The 24,513-nt window shown below is 52.1% G+C and overlaps 1 protein-coding gene across 1 annotated transcript in view; it reads left to right on the plus strand.

Moving 5' to 3' along the window:
• The window catches only part of LOC140737421 (uncharacterized), a 47,280-nt gene extending 23,234 nt beyond the window's left edge, over nucleotides 1-24,046 (plus strand). The window contains exon 4 of the mRNA XM_073063908.1: nucleotides 23,538-24,046. Within this exon, the coding sequence (XP_072920009.1) occupies nucleotides 23,538-23,559 (22 nt within the window). The 3' untranslated portion in view covers nucleotides 23,560-24,046. The remainder of the gene's footprint in view (nucleotides 1-23,537) is intronic.
• The last annotated feature ends 467 nt before the right edge of the window (nucleotides 24,047-24,513 follow it).

Here is a 24,513-nt window from a genome sequence, read left to right on the forward strand (position 1 = left end):
CACCAACCCACCTTCCCCCTCACCTGGTCTCACCTGTCACCTCCCAGCTTCTCACAATACTCCCCACTTCCCCCACCAACCCACCTTCCCCCTCACCTGGTCTCACCTGTCACCTCCCAGCTTGTATTCTTCCCGCCCACATTCTCATTCCGGCTTCTGTCCCCTTCCTTTCCGGTCCTGATGAAGGTCTCAGTCTGAAGCGTCGGCTGTTTATTCATTTCCATAGATGCTGCCTGACCTGCTGAGTTCCTCCAGCGTTTTGTGAGTGTTGTTCTGTACTCATCGCCTCGGGGGTCCCTATACCCTGAGGGCAGATGGAGACACACAGTAAGTCGGCCCTGCCTGAGGGACAGTGAACATTAGAGGCCCAGCCACAGGCCCTTCGGCCCCTCATGCAATGATAACCATAAAACTAATCGGTTTTCTATCTGGCCATTCCCTGGAAACAAGGCAGAGTGCACAACTGGAATCCAGAGCAACAGGAAATCTGCCGGAGGAACTCAGTGGATTGAGAAGCGTCGATGGGGGAGGGAGGGAGGGAGGGTGGATCGGGGAAGGATTGTTGATGCTTCGGGTGGAAATCCTGCATCAGTTCTCAATTCCTTCAGCAGGATGTTGCTCTCTCCATTCCCTGTCTGTTTGTGTGCCTCGCTAATTGGCTCTGAAACACCTCTGTCATATCATTAGTCAGGGGATTGAGTTCAAGAGCCATGAAGTAATGTTGTAACTCTATAAAACCCTGGTCAGACCACACTTGTTCAGTTCCGGTCGCCTCGTTATAGGGAGGATGTGAATGCTTTAGAGAAGGTACAGAGGAAATTTACCAGGATACTGCCTGGCTTAGAGAGCATGTCCCACGGACATAGGTTGGATGAGCTGGGGATTTTCTCCTTGGAGTGAAGGAGGATGAGAGGTGACTTGATAGAGGTCTACAAGATGATAAGAGGCATAGATCGAGTGGATGGCCAGAGACTGGCTGATACTGGGGAGCATACTTTTAAGGTAATTGGAGTAAAGCATAGGGTTTATGTCAGGGGCAGAACTTTTACAGATACCAGTGAGTGTGTGGAACACACTGCCAGGGGCGGTGGTAGAGGCAGATACATTAGGGGCTTTTAAGGAACTCTTAGATAGGCACATGGATTCAGATTCAGATGGAGGAAGATGTAGGAGGGAAGGGTTAGGTTGATCTTGAGGAGGGTAAAATATTGGCACAACATTACGGGCTGAAAGGGCTGTACTGTGCTGCACTGTTCTATTTTCTCTGTTAAATGGGATTTCTGGGTCAGCAGGGATCTGTTGGGCCAAAGGGCCTTTTCCATTCTGTATGACGACTTTTCTGTCCCCACCACCGCCAAGCAGCTGATTCCAGGCAACGCCCCCCCACCCCCGCACTCTGCGTCTATAAAGCTTCACCTTTTCTCCTTGACTCCCACTCACCGCCGCCCCCTAGTGGCAGTGCGGGGGAACACGAAATAACGCCGGCGCTCAGAATCACAATCACAACCGGGGTTAATATCACCGGCACGTCGTGAAAATTGTTTACGTAGCCGCAATGAGAATATAGAAAACAAGTAAGCCAATTACAGAAAGAATATATGTATATTAAATAGTTGAATTAAAAATAGTGCAAAAACAGAAATAATATTAAAAAAGTGAGGCAATATTCATGGGTCCAATGTCCATTTAGGAATCGGATGGCAGAGGGGAAGAAGCTGTTCCTGGATGGCTGAGTGTGTGCCTTCAGGCTTCAGTACCTCCTGCCTGACGGTAACAGTGAGAAGAGGGCATGTCCTGGGTGATGGGGTCCTTAATAATGGACGCTGTCTTTCTGAGGCACCGCTCCTTGAAGATGTCCTGGATGCTATGGAGGCTAGTATCCAAGATGGAGCTGATTAATTTTACAACTTTCTGTAGCTTCTTTCGGTCCTGTACAGAAGCTCCCCCCCCCACCCCCCACCCGCCCTCCATACCAGATATCGATACAGCCTGTCAGAATGATCTCCACGGTACATCTGTGGACAGTAACGCAGATCCAGCATGGAGCGGTGCTCTGATCTCCACCTCTATAAAGTCTACAGGCCGTGAAGTTTCCCAGAGACTCCCCATCCTGAGCAGAACTTGGAAACAGGAATAGATAGATTATTTCATAACTACTCAGGATCCTCTGTCATTCCATAAAATCACACCTAGTTCCTGCCTGCTCCTTGGGTCTGCATGCCTTGGAGTTTAAAAGAACAAGGGGCAACTCTCCTGAAACTTCTCAGACCCAGAGGGGACATGACAGGGGAGATGTGGAGACGTTTCTACCAGTGGCAGAGTCTCCATGGACTGTCAGCCCATTCGTATGGGTGCAGACCAAATTGACAGCATTGTCAGATAGGGCCTGTTTCTGTACTCTGTGATGAAGTTCACCCCAGCAAGATGACTTCTTCCTAACTTGTTGCTAGGATCACAGAAATATGCTCTTCAGCCTGTCACGTCAATGATGAAAAGGGCTGCGTCCCACAGCAGTGATGGAGTAGGAAAGGCGACCCCCCCGGCCTCTCACTGATCAGATTCCAATCCCTCTCTGTTCAAGGCTAGGTTTAATTGTCATTCAAATATACACATGTGGACAGCTAAATGAAAAATCCTTCCTTTAGGATCATGGAGCAAAACGCAGTACCGTCAGTCACACGCAGTGCAAAACACAAATAGCACATATAATTATGACAGCAATAAGCCTACAGTCACACAAAAAATATAATCTAGCCCAAGTCCTGTGGATTGATGGTGCATGGATGTTGTCAGCAGGACAAGCCCCCAGCAGTCTGACCACCTCGAGCCAGAGCAGCCGCAGACAAGCACAATCTGGCTGAGGGAACACTGGAGGGCAGTGCCAACTTGAGGGTCCAGTCCCCCATCTAGCACTACTGCGTCACACTGCTCCCAGCATCTCCTACCCTGCGACATGAGGGTCCAGTCCCCCATCTAGCACTACTGCGTCACACTGCTTCCAGCATCTCCTACCCTGCGACATGAGGGGCCAGTCCCCCATCTAGCACTACTGCGTCACACTGCTTCCAGCATCTCCTACCCTGCGACATGAGGGGCCAGTCCCCCATCTAGCACTACTGCGTCACACTGCTTCCAGCATCTCCTACCCTGCGACATGAGGGGCCAGTCCCCCATCTAGCACTACTGCGTCACACTGCTTCCAGCATCTCCTACCCTGCGTGGCCGCAAAAGCTTACCCTGCGACATGAGGGTCCAGTCCCCCATCTAGCACTACTGCGTCACACTGCTTCCAGCATCTCCTACCCTGCGACATGAGGGTCCAGTCCCCCATCTAGCACTACTGCGTCACACTGCTTCCAGCATCTCCTACCCTGCGTGGCCGCAAAAGCTTACCCTGCGACATGAGGGTCCAGTCCCCCATCTAGCACTACTGCGTCACACTGCTTCCAGCATCTCCTACCCTGCGACATGAGGGGCCAGTCCCCCATCTAGCACTACTGCGTCACACTGCTTCCAGCATCTCCTACCCTGCGACATGAGGGTCCAGTCCCCCATCTAGCACTACTGCGTCACACTGCTTCCAGCATCTCCTACCCTGCGACATGAGGGGCCAGTCCCCCATCTAGCACTACTGCGTCACACTGCTTCCAGCATCTCCTACCCTGCGACATGAGGGTCCAGTCCCCCATCTAGCACTACTGCGTCACACTGCTTCCAGCATCTCCTACCCTGCGACATGAGGGGCCAGTCCCCCATCTAGCACTACTGCGTCACACTGCTTCCAGCATCTCCTACCCTGCGACATGAGGGGCCAGTCCCCCATCTAGCACTACTGCGTCACACTGCTTCCAGCATCTCCTACCCTGCGACATGAGGGTCCAGTCCCCCATCTAGCACTACTGCGTCACACTGCTTCCAGCATCTCCTACCCTGCGACATGAGGGGCCAGTCCCCCATCTAGCACTACTGCTTCACACTGCTTCCAGCATCTCCTACCCTGCGACATGAGGGGCCAGTCCCCCATCTAGCACTACTGCGTCACACTGCTTCCAGCATCTCCTACCCTGCGACATGAGGGTCCAGTCCCCCATCTAGCACTACTGCTTCACACTGCTTCCAGCATCTCCTACCCTGCGACATGAGGGTCCAGTCCCCCATCTAACACTACTGCATCACACTGCTTCCAGCATCTCCTACCCTGCGACATGAGGGTCCAGTCCCCCATCTAGCACTACTGCATCACACTGCTTCCAGCATCTCCTACCCTGCGACATGAGGGTCCAGTCCCCCATCTAACACTACTGCATCACACTGCTTCCAGCATCTCCTACCCTGCGACATGAGGGTCCAGTCCCCCATCTAGCACTACTGCATCACACTGCTTCCAGCATCTCCTACCCTGCGACATGAGGGGCCAGTCCCCCATCTAGCACTACTGCGTCACACTGCTTCCAGCATCTCCTACCCTGCGTGGCCGCAAAAGCTTACCCTGCGACATGAGGGTCCAGTCACTCTACAACCAAGGCCACACAGCACCCCCACCCTCAGCCTCGCCAATGAACCAGAGAACCAGACTTGCAGTATTCTACACTAACAATGTCCAAACAGATTCTTCCATAGTTGCTGTCTAAACATCTCCACCTCACCTTATTCCTATGTCCTCTGGTCTTAGACTCCCCACACACCAGCATGGGGAAAAGATTCTTATTATCAATCTAGGTCTCTCATAACTTTTACATCTCTATACGGCAATACCTCAGCCTCTTTGACTCTGAGGAAAACGGGCCTAGCCTCTCCAGTTTCCCCGTAAATGAAGAGCCACCCAGGTAATACCCTAATGAACTACCTGGTGAACCCTGGTGAATGTTCAATCGTCAGGTATCAATATTGAAGTAGTAAAATGGATTCAACCGTGGCTGGATGTGAGATGCCAGAGTGTAGTGGTGGATAACTGTTTGTCAGGTTGGAGGCCGGTGACTAGTGGTGTGCCTCAGGGATCTGTACTGGGTCCAGTGTTGTTTGTCATATACATTAATGATCTGGATGATGGGGTGGTAAATTGTATTAGTAAATATGCAGATGATACTAAGGTAGGTGGCGTTGTAGATAATGAAGTAGGTTTTCAAAGTCTGCAGAGAGATTTAGGCCAGTTAGAAGAGTGGGCTGAACGATGGCAGATGGAGTTTAATGCTGATAGGTGTGAGGTACTACATTGTGGTAGGAATAATCCAAATAGGACATATATGGTAAATGGTAGGGCATTGAAGAATGCAGTAGATCAGAGTGATCTAGGAATAATAGTGCATAGTTCCCTGAAGGTGGAATCTCATGTGGATAGGGTGGTGAAGAAAGCTTTTGGTATGCTGGCCTTTATAAATCAGAGCATTGAGTATAGGAGTTGGGATGTAATGTTAAAATTGTACAAGGTATTGGTGAGGCCGAATTTGGAGTATTGTGTACAGTTCTGGTCACGGAATTATACGAAAGATGTCAACAAAATAGCGAGAGTACAGAGAAGATTTACTAGAATGTTACCTGGGTTTCAGCACCTAAGTTACAGGGAAAGATTGAACAAATTAGGTCTTTATTCTTTGGAGCGTAGAAGGTTGAGGGGGGACTTGATAGAGGTATTTAAAATTACGAGGGGGATAGATAGAGTTGACGTGGATAGGCTTTTTCCATTGAGAGTAGGGGAAATTCAAACAAGAGGACATGAGTTGAGAGTTAGGGGGCAAAAGTTTAAGGGTAACACGAAGGGGAATTTCTTTACTCAGAGAGTGGTAGCTCTGTGGAATGAGCTTCCAGTAGAAGTGGTAGAGGCAGGTTCGGTATTGTCATTTAAAGTAAAATTGGATAGGTATATGGACAGGAAAGGAATGGAGGGTTATGGGCTGAGTGCGGGTCGGTAGGACTAGGTGAGAATAAGCATTTGGCATGGACTAGTAGGGCCGAGATGGCCTGTTTCCGTGCTGTAATTGTTATATGGTTATACCTCTGCACCCTTTCCAGTGCAGTCACCTCTCCTGTAGTGTGGTGACTAGAACTGCAGAGGCTATTTCACATGATGAGGCCTCACCTAATGTTATGTGTCTCAGTCCTGGGTTCATCATCATTATCTTCTTCTTGTAAAGTTTAATGGTGGTTGGCAGACTAACATAAGGTGAATTACCACCACCAGCTGAAGTGGGGTGTGAAGCAGAGACAGGAATTATACCCACCAAATCCACCCCCAACTCAAATAATATCAAAGGCTAAAGCTTTTTAGAGAGACCCATGCTCACTTATGCACATTCTGATGGCAGTGATAGCCAGTGACAGGTGTATCGGAACAGTGTCACGGCCAGTGACAGGTGTATGGGAACAGTGTCACGGCCAGTGACGGGTGTATCGGAACAGAGTCACGGCCAGTGACAGGTGTATCGGTACAGGGTCACGGCCAGTGACAGGTGTATCGGTACAGGGACACGGCCAGTGACAGGTGTATCGATACAGAGTCACGGCCAGTGACGGGTGTATCGGTACAGGGTCACGGCCAGTGACGGATGTATTGGTACAGGGTCACGGCCAGTGACGGATGTATCAGAACAGGGTCACAGCCAGTGACAGGTGTGTCGGTACAGAGTCACAGGCAGTGACAGGTGTATCGGTACAGAGTCACAGGCAGTGACAGGTGTATCGGTACAGAGTCACGGCCAGTGACAGGTGTATCTGTACAGAGTCACAGCCAGTGACAGGTGTATCGGTACAGGGTCACGGCCAGTGACGGATGTATCAGAACAGGGTCACAGCCAGTGACGGATGTATCTGTACAGAGTCACGGCCAGTGACAGGTGTATCTGTACAAAGTCACGGCCAGTGACAGGTGTATCAGTACAGAGTCACGGCCAGTGACAGGTGTATCGGTACAGAGTCACAGGCAGTGACAGGTGTATCGGTACAGAGTCACAGGCAGTGACAGGTGTATCGGTACAGGGTCACGGCCAGTGACAGGTGTATCGGAACAGGGTCACGGCCAGTGACAGGTGTATCGGTACAGGGTCACGGCCAGTGACGGGTGTATCGGTACAGGGTCACGGCCAGTGACGGGTGTATCGGTACAGAGTCACGGCCAGTGACAGGTGTATCGGTACAGAGTCACGGCCAGTGACAGGTGTATCGGTACAGGGTCACGGCCAGTGACAGGTGTATCGGAACAGTGTCACGGCCAGTGACAGGTGTGTCGGTACAGAGTCACGGCCAGTGACAGGTGTATCGGTACAGGGTCACGGCCAGTGACAGGTGTATCGGAACAGAGTCACGGCCAGTGACGGGTGTATCGGTACAGAGTCACGGCCAGTGACAGGTGTATCGGTACAGAGTCACAGGTAGTGACAGGTGTATCGGAACAGGGTCACGGCCAGTGACAGGTGTATCGGTACAGAGTCACGGCCAGTGACAGGTGTATCGGTACAGAGTCACGGCCAGTGACAGGTGTGTCGGTACAGAGTCACAGCCAGTGACAGGTGTATCGGAACAGAGTCACGGCCAGTGACAGGTGTATCGGTACAGAGTCACGGCCAGTGACAGGTGTGTCGGTACAGAGTCACGGCCAGTGACAGGTGTGTCGGTACAGAGTCACGGCCAGTGACAAGTGTATCGGAACAGAGTCACGGCCAGTGACAGGTGTATCGGTACAGAGTCACGGCCAGTGACAGGTGTATCGGTACAGAGTCACGGCCAGTGACAAGTGTATCGGAACAGAGTCACGGCCAGTGACAGGTGTATCGGTACAGGGTCACGGCCAGTGACAGGTGTATCGGTACAGGGTCACGGCCAGTGACAGGTGTATCGGAACAGAGTCACGGCCAGTGACAGGTGTGTCGGTACAGAGTCACGGCCAGTGACAGGTGTGTCGGTACAGCGTCACGGCCAGTGACGGGTGTATCGGTACAGGGTCACGGCCAGTGACGGGTGTATCGGTACAGAGTCACGGCCAGTGACAGGTGTGTCGGTACAGTGTCACGGCCAGTGACAGGTGTATCAGTACAGGGTCACGGCCAGTGACAGGTGTGTCGGTACAGAGTCACGGCCAGTGACAGGTGTGTCAGTACAGTGTCACGGCCAGTGACAGGTGTATCGGTACAGAGTCACGGCCAGTGACCATATAACCATATAACCATATAACAATCACAGCATGGAAACAGGCCATTCCGGCCCTCCTAGTCCGTGCCGAACTCTTAATCTCACCTAGTCCCACCTACCCGCACTCAGCCCATAACCCTCCACTCCTTTCCTATCCATATACCTATCCAATTTTACCTTAAATGACACAACTGAACTGGCCTCTACTACTTCTACAGGAAGCTCATTCCACACAGCTATCACTCTCTGAGTAAAGAAATACCCCCTCGTGTTTCCCTTAAACTTTTGCCCCCTAACTCTCAAATCATGTCCTCTCGTTTGAATCTCCCCTACTCTCAATGGAAACAGCCTATTCACGTCAACTCTATCTATCCCTCTCAACATTTTAAATACCTCGATCAAATCCCCCCTCAACCTTCTACGCTCCAATGAATAGAGACCTAACTTGTTCAACCTTTCTCTGTAACTTAAGTGCTGAAACCCAGGTAACATCCTAGTAAATCGTCTCTGCACTCTCTCTAATTTATTGATACCTTTCCTATAATTCGGTGACCAGAACTGTACACAATATTCCAAATTTGGCCTTACCAATGCCTTGTACAATTTTAACATTACATCCCAACTTCTGTACTCAATGCTCTGATTTATAAAGGCCAGCGTTCCAAAAGCCTTCTTCACCACCCTATCTACATGAGACTCCACCTTCAGGGAACTATGCACTGTTATTCCTAGATCTCTCTGTTCCACTGCATTCCTCAATGCCCTACCATTTACCCTGTATGTTCTATTTGGATTATTCCTGCCAAAATGTAGAACCTCACACTTCTCAGCATTAAACTCCATCTGCCAACGTTCAGCCCATTCTTCTAACCGGCATAAATCTCCCTGCAAGCTTTGAAAACCCACCTCATTATCCACAACACCTCCTACCTTAGTATCATCAGCATACTTACTAATCCAATTTACCACCCCATCATCCAGATCATTTATGTATATTACAAACAACATTGGGCCCAAAACAGATCCCTGAGGCACCCCGCTAGTCACCGGCCTCCATCCCGATAAACAATTATCCACCACTACTCTCTAGCATCTCCCATCTAGCCACTGTTGAATCCATTTTATTACTCCAGCATTAATACCTAACGACTGAACCTTCTTAACTAACCTTCCATGTGGAACTTTGTCAAAGGCCTTGCTGAAGTCCATATAGACTACATCCACTGCCTTACCCTCGTCAACATTCCTCGTAACTACTTCAAAAAATTCAATAAGGTTTGTCAAACATGACCTTCCACGCACAAATCCATGCTGGCTACTCCTAATCAGATCCTGTCTATCCAGATAATTATAAATGCTATCTCTAAGAATACTTTCCATTAATTTACCCACCACTGATGTCAAACTGACAGGTCTATAATTGCCAGGCTTACTTCTAGAACCCTTTTTAAACAATGGAACCACATGAGCAATACGCCAATCCTCCGGCACAATCCCTGTTTCTAATGACATCTGAAAGATCTCCGTCAGAGCTCCTGCTATCTCTACACAAACTTCCCTCAAGGTCCTGGGGAATATCCGGTCAGGACCCGGAGATTTATCCACTTTTAAATTTCTTAAAAGCGCCAGTACTTCCACCTCTTTAATTGTCATAGGTTCCATAACTTCCTTACTTGTTTCCCACACCTTACACCATTCAATATCCTTCTCCTTAGTGAATACCGAAGAGAAGAAATCGTTCAAAATCTCTCCCATCTCCCTCGGCTCCACACATAGCTGACCACCCTGATTCTCTAAGGGACCAATTTTATCCCTCACTATCCTCTTGCTTTTAATATAACTGTAGAAGCCTTTCGGATTTACTTCCACCTTATTTGCCAAACCAAACTCGTAACTTCTTTTAGCTTTTCTAATCTCTTTCTTAAGTTTCCTTTTACATTCTTTATATTCCTCGAGCAATTCCTTTACTCCATGCTGCCTATATCTATTGTAGACATCCCTCTTTTTTCGAACCAAGTTTCTAATATCCCTTGAAAACCATGGCGCTTTCAAACCTTTAACCTTTCCTTTCAACCGAACAGGAACATAAAGATTCTGTACCCTCATAATTTCACCCTTAAATGACCTCCATTTCTCTATTACATCCTTCCCATAAAACAACTTGACCCATTCCACTCTCTCTAAATCCCTGCGCATCTCCTCAAAGTTAGCCTTTCTCCAATCAAAAATCTCAACTCTAGGTCCAGTCCTGTCCTTCTCCATAATTATATTGAAGCTAATGCTATTGTGATCACTGGACCCGAAGTGCTCCTCAACACATACATCTGTCAGCTGACCTATCGCATTCCCTAACAGGAGATCCAACACTGCCCCATCTCTAGTCGGTACTTCTATGTATTGTTGCAAAAAGCTATCCTGCACACATTTCACAAACTCTAAACCATCCAGCCCTTTTACAGAATGAGCTTCCCAATCTGTGTGGAAAATTAAAATCTCCCACAATCACCACCTTGTGTTTACTACAAATATCTGCTATCTCCTTACACATTTGCTCTTCCAACTCACGCTCCCCATTAGGTGGCCTATAATACACTCCTATCAGTGTTACTACACCTTTCCCATTCCTCACTTCCATCCAAATAGCCTCCCTAGAGGAGCTCTGTAATCTATCCTTCCAAAGCACCGCCATAAGATTTTCTCGGACAAGCAATGCAACACCTCCTCCTCTGACCCCTCTTACTCAATCACACCTGAAGCAACTAAATCCAGGAATATTTAGTTGCCAATCACACCCTTCCTGCAACCATGTTTCACTAATAGCTACAACATCATAATTCCAGGTATCAATCCACACTTTAAGCTCATCCACCTTTCTTACAATGCTCCTAGCATTAAAATAGATACATTTAAGATACTCTCCACCTCCTCCTCTCTTTTCATCCCTAGCAATGCATTCAAATTTATTATCCTTTTCTTTCTTCTCCCCTACAACTTCGGGCTGAGCGCATCCCTCCTCCATCATCTGCCTGTCCTCCCTCACACACGGTCTACTTACTTGCTCTACTGGTGAACTAACCTCCTCTCCCATAGTTTCCTCAAATTGATTTCCGCCCCCCCCCCCATCTTACTAGTTTAAAGTCTGCCCCGTAGCCCTAGCAAACCTCCCCGCTAGGATATTGGTCCCCCCAGGATTCAAGTGTAACCCGTCCTTCTTGAACAGGTCACGCCTGCCCCAGAAGAGGTCCCAATGATCCAGAAACTTGAATCCCTGCCCCCTGCTCCAATCCCTCAACCACGCATTCATCCTCCACCTAATTCCATTCCTACTCTCACTGTCGCGTGGCACAGGCAGTAATCCCGAGATTACTACCTTTGCGGTCCTTCTTCTTAACTGCCTTCCTAACTCCCTATACTCTCGTTTCAGGACCTCTTCCCCTTTCCTACCTATGTCATTGGTACCTACATGTACCACGACCTCTGGCTCCTCACCCTCCCACTTCAGGATATCTTGGACGCGATCAGAAACGTCCCGGACCCTGGCACCAGGGAGGCAAACTACCATCCGGGACTCCCGATCACCTCCGCAGAACCGCCTGTCTGAACCCCTGACTATCGAGTCCCCTATTACTATGGTCCTCTTTCTTCTATCCCTACCCTTCTGAGCTACAGGGCCGTCCTCTGTGCCGGAGGCCCGGCCACTGTCACTTCCTCCAGGTAGGCTGTCCCCCCCAACAGTACTCAAACATGAGTACCTATTGTCAAGGGGTACAGCCACTGGGATACTCTCTAGTACCTGCCCCTTCCCCTTCCTGACCGTGACCCACCTATCTGCCTCCCGTGGCCCCGGAGTGACCACCTGCCTGTAACTCCTCTCTATCACCTCCTCACTCTCCCTGACCAGGCGAAGGTCATCGAGCTGCAGCTCCAGTTCCCTAACTGGGTCCCTCAGGAGCTGCAGCTCAATGCACCTGGCGCAGATGTGGACGTCCGGGAGGCTCGGAGACTCCAGAATCTCCCACATCCGACACCGAGAACAACAAGCTGCCCTCACACTCATACTTCCCGAATAACTGAAAATAACAAGGAGAACTAAAAGATAAGCCTACTGTGCCCTCTTCCGCCTAAGCCCTACACTCTGCTCCCGGCTCACTCCGCTGCCCGCAAACGAAGCTGCCCGCTGCTTAAGGCTGCGTTCTTTTTATATCTTCCCTCCTTCCCAGGCCTCCTTCACGCGCCTGCGCAGTCCCGCCTCTCAGAACTCCGATCTGAGAAGCAATTTGAAAATGGCCGCCGCCGCACTTCTTCTCAAAGCCTCGCTGTCCTCTTCCAAAAGAGAACTGCCTCACTCCTTCTCTCCTTTTTATATCTTCCCTCCTTCCCAGGCCTCCTTGGGTGTATCGGAACAGAGTCACGGCCAGTGACAGGTGTATCGGTACAGGGTCACGGCCAGTGACAGGTGTATCGGTACAGAGTCACGGCCAGTGACAGGTGTATCGGTACAGAGTCACGGCCAGTGACAGGTGTATCGGTACAGGGTCACGGCCAGTGACAGGTGTATCGGTACAGGGTCACGGCCAGTGACAGGTGTATCGGTACAGAGTCACGGCCAGTGACAGGTGTATCGGTACAGGGTCACGGCCAGTGACGGGTGTATCGGTACAGGGTCACGGCCAGTGACGGGTGTATCGGTACAGAGTCACGGCCAGTGACGGGTGTATCGGTACAGGGTCACGGCCAGTGACGGGTGTATCGGTACAGAGTCACGGCCAGTGACGGGTGTATCGGTACAGGGTCACGGCCAGTGACGGGTGTATCGGTACAGGGTCACGGCCAGTGACGGGTGTATCGGTACAGGGTCACGGCCAGTGACGGGTGTATCGGTACAGAGTCACGGCCAGTGACGGGTGTATCGGTACAGGGTCACGGCCAGTGACGGGTGTATCGGTACAGAGTCACGGCCAGTGACAGGTGTATCGGTACAGGGTCACGGCCAGTGACGGGTGTATCGGTACAGGGTCACGGCCAGTGACAGGTGTATCGGTACAGGGACACGACCAGTGACGGGTGTATCGGTACAGAGTCACGGCCAGTGACAGGTGTATCGGTACAGAGTCACGACCAGTGACAGGTGTATCGGAACAGTGTCACGGCCAGTGACAGGTGTATCGGTACAGAGTCACAGGCAGTGACAGGTGTATCGGTACAGAGTCACGGCCAGTGACAGGTGTATCGGAACAGGGTCACGGCCAGTGACAGGTGTATCGGTACAGGGTCACGGCCAGTGACAGGTGTATCGGTACAGGGTCACGACCAGTGACAGGTGTGTCGGTACAGGGTCACGGCCAGTGACGGGTGTATCGGAACAGGGTCACGACCAGTGACGGGTGTATCGGTACAGGGTCACGGCCAGTGACAGGTGTGTCGGAACAGGGTCACGACCAGTGACGGGTGTATCGGTACAGAGTCACGGCCAGTGACAGGTGTGTCGGAACAGTGTCACGGCCAGTGACGGGTGTATGGGAACAGTGTCACGGCCAGTGACAGGTGTATCGGTACAGTGTCACGGCCAGTGACGGGTGTATCGGAACAGTGTCACGGCCAGTGACAGGTGTGTCGGTACAGAGTCACGGCCAGTGACGGGTGTATCGGTACAGAGTCACAGCCAGTGACAGGTGTATCGGAACAGTGTCACGGCCAGTGACGGGTGTATCGGTACAGTGTCACGGCCAGTGACAAGTGTATCGGTACAGGGTCACGGCCAGTGACAGGTGTATCGGTACAGAGTCACGGCCAGTGACAGGTGTATCGGTACAGTGTCACAGCCAGTGACAGGTGTATCGGTACAGGGTCACGGCCAGTGACAGGTGTATCGGTACAGAGTCACGGCCAGTGACAGGTGTGTCGGTACAGAGTCACGGCCAGTGACAGGTGTATCGGTACAGAGTCACGGCCAGTGACAGGTGTATCTGTACAGAGTCACGGCCAGTGACAGGTGTATCGGTACAGAGTCACGGCCAGCGACAGGAGTATTGTAACAGTGTCACTGCCAGCGACAGGAGTATTGGAACAGTGTCACGGCCAGCGACAGGTGTGTCGGTACAGTGTCACGGCCAGTGACAGGTGTATCGGTACAGTGTCACGGCCAGTGACAGGTGTATCGGAACAGTGTCACGGCCAGTGACGGGTGTATCGGAACAGTGTCACGGCCAGTGACGGGTGTATCGGTACAGGGTCACGGCCAGTGACGGGTGTATCGGTACAGGGTCACGGCCAGTGACGGGTGTGTCGGTACAGGGTCACGGCCAGTGACGGGTGTATCGGTACAGAGTCACGGCCAGTGACAGGTGTGTCGGTACAGAGTCACGGCCAGTGACAGGTGTATCTGTACAGAGTCACGGCCAGTGACAGGTGTATCTGTACAGAGTCACGGCCAGTGACAGGTGTATCGGTACAGAGTCACGGCCAGCGACAGGAGTATTGGAACAGTGTCACGGCCAGCGACAGGAGTATTGGAACAGTGTCACGGCCAGCGACAGGTGTGTCGGTACAGTGTCACGGCCAGTGACAGGTGTATCGGTACAGTGTCACGGCCAGTGACAGGTGTATCGGTACAGTGTCACGGCCAGTGACGGGTGTATCGGAACAGTGTCACGGCCAGTGACGGGTGTATCGGAACAGTGTCACGGCCAGTGACGGGTGTATCGGTACAGGGTCACGGCCAGTGACGGGTGTATCGGTACAGGGTCACGGCCAGTGACGGGTGTATCGGTACAGGGTCACGACCAGTGACGGGTGTATCGGTACAGGGTCACGACCAATGACAGGTGTATCGGTACAGTGTCACGGCCAGTGACGGGTGTATCGGTACAGGGTCACGGCCAGTGACAAGTGTATCGGTACAGGGTCACGGCCAGTGACAGGTGTATCGGTACAGAGTCACGGCCAGTGACAGGTGTATCGGTACAGTGTCACAGCCAGTGACAGGTGTATCGGTACAGGGTCACGGCCAGTGACCGGTGTATCGGTACAGAGTCACGGCCAGTGACAGGTGTGTCGGTACAGAGTCACGGCCAGTGACAGGTGTATCGGTACAGAGTCACGGCCAGTGACAGGTGTATCTGTACAGAGTCACGGCCAGTGACAGGTGTATCGGTACAGAGTCACGGCCAGCGACAGGAGTATTGGAACAGTGTCACGGCCAGCGACAGGAGTATTGGAACAGTGTCACGGCCAGCGACAGGTGTGTCGGTACAGTGTCACGGCCAGTGACAGGTGTATCGGTACAGTGTCACGGCCAGTGACAGGTGTATCGGAACAGTGTCACAGCCAGTGACGGGTGTATCGGAACAGTGTCACGGCCAGTGACGGGTGTATCGGTACAGGGTCACGGCCAGTGACGGGTGTATCGGTACAGGGTCACGGCCAGTGACAGGTGTATCGGTACAGAGTCACGGCCAGTGACAGGTGTGTCGGTACAGAGTCACAGCCAGTGACAGGTGTATCGGTACAGAGTCACGGCCAGTGACAGGTGTATCTGTACAGAGTCACGGCCAGTGACAGGTGTATCGGTACAGAGTCACGGCCAGCGACAGGAGTATTGGAACAGTGTCACGGCCAGCGACAGGAGTATTGGAACAGTGTCACGGCCAGCGACAGGTGTGTCGGTACAGTGTCACGGCCAGTGACAGGTGTATCGGTACAGTGTCACGGCCAGTGACAGGTGTATCGGAACAGTGTCACGGCCAGTGACGGGTGTATCGGAACAGTGTCACGGCCAGTGACGGGTGTATCGGTACAGGGTCACGGCCAGTGACGGGTGTATCGGTACAGGGTCACGGCCAGTGACGGGTGTATCGGTACAGGGTCACGACCAGTGACGGGTGTATCGGTACAGGGTCACGACCAGTGACGGGTGTGTCGGTACAGAGACACGGCCAGTGACAGGTGTATCGGTACAGGGTCACGACCAGTGACAGGTGTATCGGTACAGAGTCACGGCCAGTGACAGGTGTATCGGTACAGGGTCACGACCAGTGACAGGTGTATCGGTACAGAGTCACGGCCAGTGACAGGTGTATCGGTACAGAGTCACGGCCAGTGACAGGTGTATCTGTACAGAGTCACGGCCAGTGACAGGTGTGTCGGTACAGAGACACGGCCAGTGACAGGTGTATCGGTACAGAGTCACGGCCAGTGACAGGTGTGTCGGTACAGAGTCACGGCCAGTGACAGGTGTATCGGTACAGAGTCACGGCCAGTGACAGGTGTGTCGGTACAGAGACACGGCCAGTGACAGGTGTATCGGTACAGGGTCACGACCAGTGACAGGTGTATCGGTACAGGGTCACGGCCAGTGACGGGTGTATCGGTACAGGGTCACGACCAGTGACGGGTGTGTCGGTACAGAGTCACGGCCAGTGACAGGTGTGTCGGTACAGAGTCACGGCCAGTGACAGGTGTATCGGAACAGTGTCACGGCCAGTGACAGGTGTATCAGAACAGGGTCACAGCCAGTGACAGGTGTATCGGTACAGGGTCACGGCCAGTGACAGGTGTATCGGTACAGAGTCACGGCCAGTGACAGGTGTATCGGTACAGAGTCACGGCCAGTGACAGGTGTATCGGTACAGGGTCACAGGCAGTGACAGGTGTATCGGAACAGGGTCACGGCCAGTGACAGGTGTATCGGTACAGGGTCACGGCCAGTGACAGGTGTATCGGAACAGGGACACGGCCAGTGACAATAGACAATAGGTGCAGAAGTAGACCATTTGGCCCTTCTAGCCTGCACCACCATTTTGAGATCATGGCTGATCAACTACTATCAATACCCGGTTCCTGCCTTGTCCCCATATCCCTTGATTCCCCTATCCATAAGGTACCTATCTGGCCAGTGACAGGTGTATCGGAACAGGGACACAGCCAGTGACAGGTGTATCGGAACAGGGATATGGCCAGTGACAGGTGTATCGGAACAGGGATATGGCCAGTGACAGGTGTATCGGAACAGGGATATGGCCAGTGACAGGTGTATCGGAACAGGGACACAGCCAGTGACAGGTGTATCAGAACAGGGACACAGCCAGTGACAGGTGTATCGGAACAGGGACACAGCCAGTGACAGGTGTATCAGTGACAAGTGTGGATATGTAGTCAGAGGCTTTTCCCCAGGGCTGACATGGCTAACACGAGAAGGCACAGGTTTAAGGTGCTGGGGTGTAGGTACAGAGGAGATGTCAGGGGTACGTTTTTTACACAGAGAGTGGTGAGTGCGTGGATTGGGCTGCCGGTGGCGGATATAATCTGGTCTTTTAAGAGCCTCCTGGATGGGTACATGGAGCTTAAAACAATAGAAGGCTATGGGCGACCCTAGGTAATTTCCAAAGTAAAGAAATGTTCGGCACAACAATGTGGGCCGAGGGGCCTGTATTGTCCTTAGGTTTTCTATGTTCTGACAGTAACTGCGCCCACTTCACTTCCCTCACACACCACAACATCAGGCACACTGCCAGTGCCTTCCACAGTGAAGATTGATGCTAAATACTCATTTAGTTCATCAGCCATCTCCTTGTCCCCCGTTATTATTTCTCCAGCCTCATTTTCCAGTGATCCTATATCCACTCTCATCTCTCTTTTATTTTTGTATATTTGAAAGAACTTTTACTATTCACTTTGATATTATTTGCTAGCTTGCTTTCATATTTCATTTTTTCCTTCCTAATGATTCTTTTAGTTGCTCTCTGTAGGTTTTCCAACAGGGTCGGTGATCATCGGCAGAACCCTAAAGGATTACCGTCTTCTCCAGCTTGCGCAGAACCAGATATGTCACCACTTCTGAAGAAGGCAGAGAAAAGGCTCTACACAGAGTACAGATGCCCCAACGCACCACCCCCAAACGAAAGGGCGTCGTCAAGGATCCATTGACCTTTATCAGGCACTCCACAGACACAGGCAACAACATGCGGTCAGAGTGCCGAGAAGAGGAAGTCATGATCCACCGTGTTCAACGTCTTCTCCTGATCGAGAGAGAGAGAGAGAATGACGACTGACGGGCCGGACTCGCCGGTCAGATCCCGGACAAGGTGGACGATGTCCTGGACCACGTAGGACTGGTCTGAGCGGATCATTCGGACAGCATGGAACCCAGTCGCCCGAGCAAAGACCTTACAGTCGGCGCATGAGAGAGACACTGGCTCTAGCTTTACACCGAACAGTTGCGGATCTGGCGTAGGGTCTCCTCCGGTCGGAGTGCTCAGGGAGCGGCGTTTCAGCCGCTGGAGATACCCTTTCCCATCCCGTCACTGTGGGCTCCGACTGCACCGTCCCCTGCTTGCCCGGGGGTGCCAAACCCCCAGATGTTCTTCGGGAGCTGGTTCCAAACAGCACCTGCCTCCCCGGGCGATCCCTACCGTACCGTTCTGCGATGCGCGGAGACGGTTCCTGTACTGTACACGTTCCACCCTATTGCCCTCCCCGTCGTGTGGTCTGTCTTACCCTCAGCGGTGTGAGAGGCCCCCAGTAGGTTTCTCTATGCGGGGGTATTTCCCCTGTGCATTGAGACCTGGGGTGGACCAGGGCAGTACCGTGGGATAGATCTCTGTGCAGGTTCTCTGATACTCCGTCCACCTGTCCTTCCCGTGGACGGGAGGAGTCAGGTACCATGTCTATGTGAGACCAGAAATCATAGGAGAAGAGTCCGGCCATTCAGCCCATCCAGTTTGCTCCGTCATTTGATCCTTGCTTCCTCAGCACTACCAGCCCCTCCACCGATCATCGGATCGTCCCCAGACTTGGTCACAAAACCATCGATTCCTTCATCCAAACATCAACACGCAACGTGAAAAGAATCGGTCCCGACACCGACCACTCTGGACCACCACTAGTTACCGGCAACCAACCAGAAAAGGCCCCCTTTATTCCCACTCTTTGCCTCCTGCCAATCAGCCACAGCTTTATCCATGCTAGAATCTTCCCGGTCATACCATTGGCTTTTATCATGCTAAGAAGCCTCGTGTGCGATGACCTGTTAAAGATGTTCTGAAAATCTAAGTTCACAACATCCACCAATTCTCCATTGTCTATCCTACTTGTTATTTCCTCAAAAGAACTCCAACAGATTTGTCAGGCAGGATTTTCATGCTGACCACGGCTTATTTTGCCATGTGCTCCAAATACCCCCAAACCGCATCCTTAACTACCGACTCCAACATCTCCTCAACCACTGAGGTCAGACTAACTGGCCTATAGCTTCTTTTCTTCTGCCTCTCCTTTTTGGAAAGTGGAGTGACTTTTGCAATTTTCCAGTCCTCCAGGACCGTGCCAGATTCAATTGATTCTTGAAAGGTCATTACTACTGCCTCCCCAATTTCTTCAGACACCTCCTTCATAACCCCGGGGTTAAACACCATCTGGTCCAGGTGACTTCTCTACCTTCAGACCTTTCAGTTTCCCAACAACCTTCTCTCTAGTTCGGGCAATGCCACACACATCATGACCCGACATCCAGAACTTGCACCATGCTGCTAATGTCTTCCACAGTGACGACCGTTATCCCCGTTAACCCCTACCTTAACCCCTCTGCTCTAAAAGGCCATCTTGTAGGCAAATTCCCCATCCTGGAATCCGGCACCAGCGTGCAAGCCTGCCTATTGAAATCCTCCATGACTATGGTAACATTGCTCTTTTGGCATCTCTATCTCTCATTGTAACTTGTAGACCACATCTTTACTACCGTTTGGGGTCTGTATACAACTCCATCAGGATCTTTTTACCCTTGCCGTCCCTTAGTTCTATCCACAATGATTCAACACATTCATCTATGTCATCTCTTTCCTAATGATTTGATTTCATTTCTATCAAAAGAAGCAAGACCCCCCCCCCCGACTCCCCGCTTGTCCTTTTGATACAATGTGTGTCCTTGGACGTTAAGCTCCCAACTATAATCTTCTTTCAGTCATGATTCGGAGAGCACTCGGTATGTCTCAGAAGGGCCTGAGGAATTCCACAGTCAACCAATCCAGCCTCAGGGCCTTGTCTCCCCGTTGCTGACCAGCTCCTCCGGCGATATGGGAGAGTCCAGCTCTGGCCAGCTTCAGAGCTGACCTTTCGCAGGTCTTCCCGCAGCAGCCATCCTTTACCAAAAGTTCTCCGTTTCTCCTGAGGATGAGAATTGGTCCAGATCTTGTTCAATGCTTCACCGCGGGTCCCTCAGCGCTCGGAGGCAGCTGAAACTCGGCGTCAAGCGGCTCCGTCTCAATCCGCTCGATCTGGGTCCTGGGAAAAACTCAGCCGGTTGAGTCGCGAACCTTCTCCTCTTCCCACCATCCTGGAGAAGGATGGAGATTCCGCCCGCGTCGACCAAATCACTAGATCCACAGCTATATCGACGCTCGTCTGCTCTCAGGACCAGAGCGATCTCCCTCCTCGAGGGTATAGTTGAAATCACCCCCGAGGACAACACACTCACCTGTCAACACAGTTATCTCACGGAACAAGCGCGCTCAGAGGCGCACACGGTAACCAAGCGTAACAGTTCACCATTCCAGCGCACGGTGAGACGCAGAAGGAGGCCCGGCTCGAACTCGTTTACATTCAATATCTCCGGCTGGCAGTTTGGGGCCAACAATATCACCAAGCTGCTCGAACCGGAGCCAGATGGGTTCGCCTACTGGAGGCTCAGCACACATCTCTGATCGCTGAGGACCGAGATGATGGAGCCTGTCACCATTGATATACTGCGGCTTCCATGATTGTGCTACATCTTCTTGCCAACGCCTGGCTAGCGGGAGCAGACCTCCTTACCCCTAACAGGGCTTTCAGCAACTCCCTGAAACAGAATCGCTCCGTTTCGCACCCCTGCCCTTCTACGCAGACTGCAATCCGAGAGACCACTCCCACAGCCACCGTCCCTCCCGTCAGAAGTAATCCCCGTTCACCAGCGTCAATTCCCCCCACCCCACCCCGGTGAACACGCACCACTCCGCCCGAGGACAAATCATCCACTGGGTACCCACCACATCAGAGGACGAATCCCCGCAGAGAGTGGTGTCTTTCCGTGAGTGATGGGACCTTCCTCCTGCTTCGGGGAGGCGTTTCCCGAGTATGCAGCCTTTCGCGGGGATAAATCTTTCCACTCGGCAGGTTTCCTTTCAGGGGATGCGCGCCTGCTCCTGTCTTTTTTCTGATTTCGGAGGACCTCAGCATCACATCCTCGCTGACAGCTTCCCGGGGTCGCGCTGAGACAAGGAGATATCCGTACCCAACGGGAACATCTGGCTTCTCCTGCAGCCCTCATCCCACCCCTCCGCTCGCATTGCCACCCTCTACAGGGTCAGGGGGAGAGCGGACGAAAGGGCAAAGGCGGGGAGCCCTGCGATCTCTGTTTTGCCGCCACCGGGGAGTTAGCGGCCTGGTGTTTACGAATCTGCCCAAACCCCTTGGAGGCGTGGCACCGCGGGCGTCCCGCAGCCCTGATCCGTGCTACACTGGAAAGCATCACTCAATATCCCCCGGCCATTCCCGCTCCACGAACATGTGCCGAGAACAACCTCCGGCTGGCTTGAGCGATAGCCGGGTGACGGGTGACGGGGACCTCACCCTAGGAACGCGGATGAGAGAGGAGGTCCACTTCCTGGAGGTGAAGGTGCACGTTATAGAACGTTCTATACACCGGCACGAAGACCCCTTTCACTTTTACCCCCTGCTCAGGGCCAGAGACACCTCTCTAGCGGACCGGAGATAGTAAATTGATGCATCTTACCGATCCCCTGCCCTCATCCCAACCACAGCCATAGCCATGGGAGCTAATTTCTCCCTCGCACGCAATAGGGATACCGTGTCGCATTGCCCGTGTCTCTCAGCGTTATCGGTCTGTTCAGTTCTACAGCTCCAGCGTAGGAACTCGGCCTCGCCATCTCCCCGCCATTTAAAGCCCTTCACAGTCAGAAGTCAAAACGCCGCTGAATTAACTCAGTCACAACACTTATCAGCCTTTTGAAGAATATTTCCCTGAAGAGAGAAAGGATCGGAGTCTTCTCCAGACAGGCGGGGAAGTTTGAGCGATGAAACTCCAGGCTGACCCTCCTGGCGCGCCGGGGCGGCTCCAATGACAACGACCCTCCGTCCGAGCGGAAGTCAAGGATTCTCTGTAACATTCTTCACGCGGTCGTCCCGGGCGGGAGCACCGGGTTTACCCCTGTCGGAGACATCCGTCCCAGCTCCCGGTGAAAGTTGCAGAGCCGCCAGCCAGCACAGACTCAACAAAACTCGGCGAAGCAGCATTCCTCCGGGAAGAAAGCTGCCGCAGTCCATTGCCACCTCCGTCCTACACCTTCCTCCGCCCTTCTCACCCTTCTTCAGCGTTTATTCCCGAAATTAATCAGCTTTTTTCGGAAACTCACACGCCACCGTGCGTCCCAGAGTGGGATCCGCCCTCAGAACCGACCTTTCTTTTTACAAAACTATAGAAGTCTATTTACTCAGAAAATGCACAAAGTACAAACACATAGTATTTACAAGAGAGTGAATAAATTACTACTGTCTATAGAACAGTCAATTCCGCGGTGGAGGGGTACCGCTCCCGGAAGTCCCCCATTGTGACCGCATTCTCCCTCTCCAAGCACAGCCCTCGACTGTCCGCCGCCTAGACCAGTGAATGGTCACCTCGGCCAAGCCCACCTACATCCTACCACCCCTCCCGCAATGTGTAACTCTCCCGCCCACTGACACCAATCGTACGCGGATCCCATTTCATTCACCCCACATTCCCATCAACTCCCCCCCCCCCCCAGATTCCACCCCTCACTCACAGTCTGGGGACAATTTACAGCGGCCGGTTAACCCACAGACCCGCACGAGGTTGGGAAGGAGTTGGGATGTGTGCCTGGTATGCGTCGCCCGGGAGCGCGGTGGAGGCAGAAACATTTAAAGTTTGTACGAGATGTTCAGCTAGGCACATGAATGTGAGGAACACGGAAGGATATGGACATTATGTAGGCAGATGAGATTAGTTTACGGCCATTTGATTACTGATTTAGTCGGTTCGGTACAACATTGAGGGGCCGAAGAGCCTGTCCGTGGGCTGCGCTGTTCTGTGTTCTAACCGGAGTACCCAGGGGAAGCCCATGTGCAAACTCCGGACGTCGGGATCGAATCCGGGTCTCTGTGGCTGTTCTACCCAATTCTCTCTCCCCGGTTCGTGTTGAATACTTTCACACGTCCCGTTCATCCCAATTAGCCGCGGGAACGATCTCCTCTCTACACACTCCGGTCCTTCCGATCTCTCCGCCCCCTCTTGCTCTCCCCCCGCTTGCGCCGAGACAACCTGTTCTCTCCGTAAGACCGTCGCAGCCGCAGCAGATCCGCTCTCTCCACCGGCTTCTCCCCGCTTCTGAACGGCACTCTTCTTTGTCTTCCAGCACGGTGGAACCGATGGAGTGATGCCAGAATTGTCCAACCGATCACCGGCAGACCGTGGTCCCCGCCCGTTTGCTGTAGAGCCTCTTCGCTGAAATTCCCACCGAGTTCTCCCCGCAAGCAGCTGAACCATTGACCTGTTGGTGATTTCATTTATTTGTTTATTTATTTAGAGATACGGCGTGGAACAGGTGCTTCCGGCCCTTCGACCCACTGATTTAATCCTAGCCTAATCACGGGACAATTTACAATAACCAAATAGCCTACTGACCGGTACGTCTTTGGACTGTGGGAGTAAACCAGAGCACCCGGAGGAAATCCACGCACGCATTGGAAGGAACGTACAATTTTTTACAGTGGACACGGGAATCGAGTCCCGAGCTGTAATAGCGTTGCGCTAACCTCTGTGCCCAGGTGTCTCTCTGCTGCTTATGGTCTACCACGCTGGACTTTGAAACTGTTTTTATTCTCTGTTATTTTCATAGTATGTAAATAAAATTTATTTATGTGGTGAGTTTGTCCGCCAGAACTTGACTACATGACTTGCTAAGAGGGCCACAGTCACAAAAAACAATCAATCTCGGAATCGATTTCCAGGTCACGGAAGTTATTCCCGATTGAAAGGCTTGTCGTATGGAGAGCGTCTGATGGCTCTGGGCCATACTCGCTGGAATTCAGAAGAATAAACGGTGATCTCCCTGAAACCCATCGAATGGTGAAAGACCTTGATAGAGTGAACGTGGAGAGGATGTTTCCTGTGGTGGTGCAGTCTAAGACCAGAGAACACAGCCTGGGACGTCCATTTAGAAAAGGAGATGAGGAATTTCTTTAGCCAGAGAGTGGTGAATCTGTGGGATTCATTGCTAGAGGGATTCAATTCAAGAGCAGGGAGGTCATGCTGCAACTATACAGGGTACTGGTGAGGCCACACCTGGAGTACTGTGGACAGTTCTGGTGTCCATACTGGAGGAAGGATAT

The sequence above is a fragment of the Hemitrygon akajei genome, chromosome 12 (genome assembly GCF_048418815.1).
Source record: "Hemitrygon akajei chromosome 12, sHemAka1.3, whole genome shotgun sequence".
Classification (NCBI taxonomy): Eukaryota; Metazoa; Chordata; class Chondrichthyes; order Myliobatiformes; family Dasyatidae; genus Hemitrygon; species Hemitrygon akajei.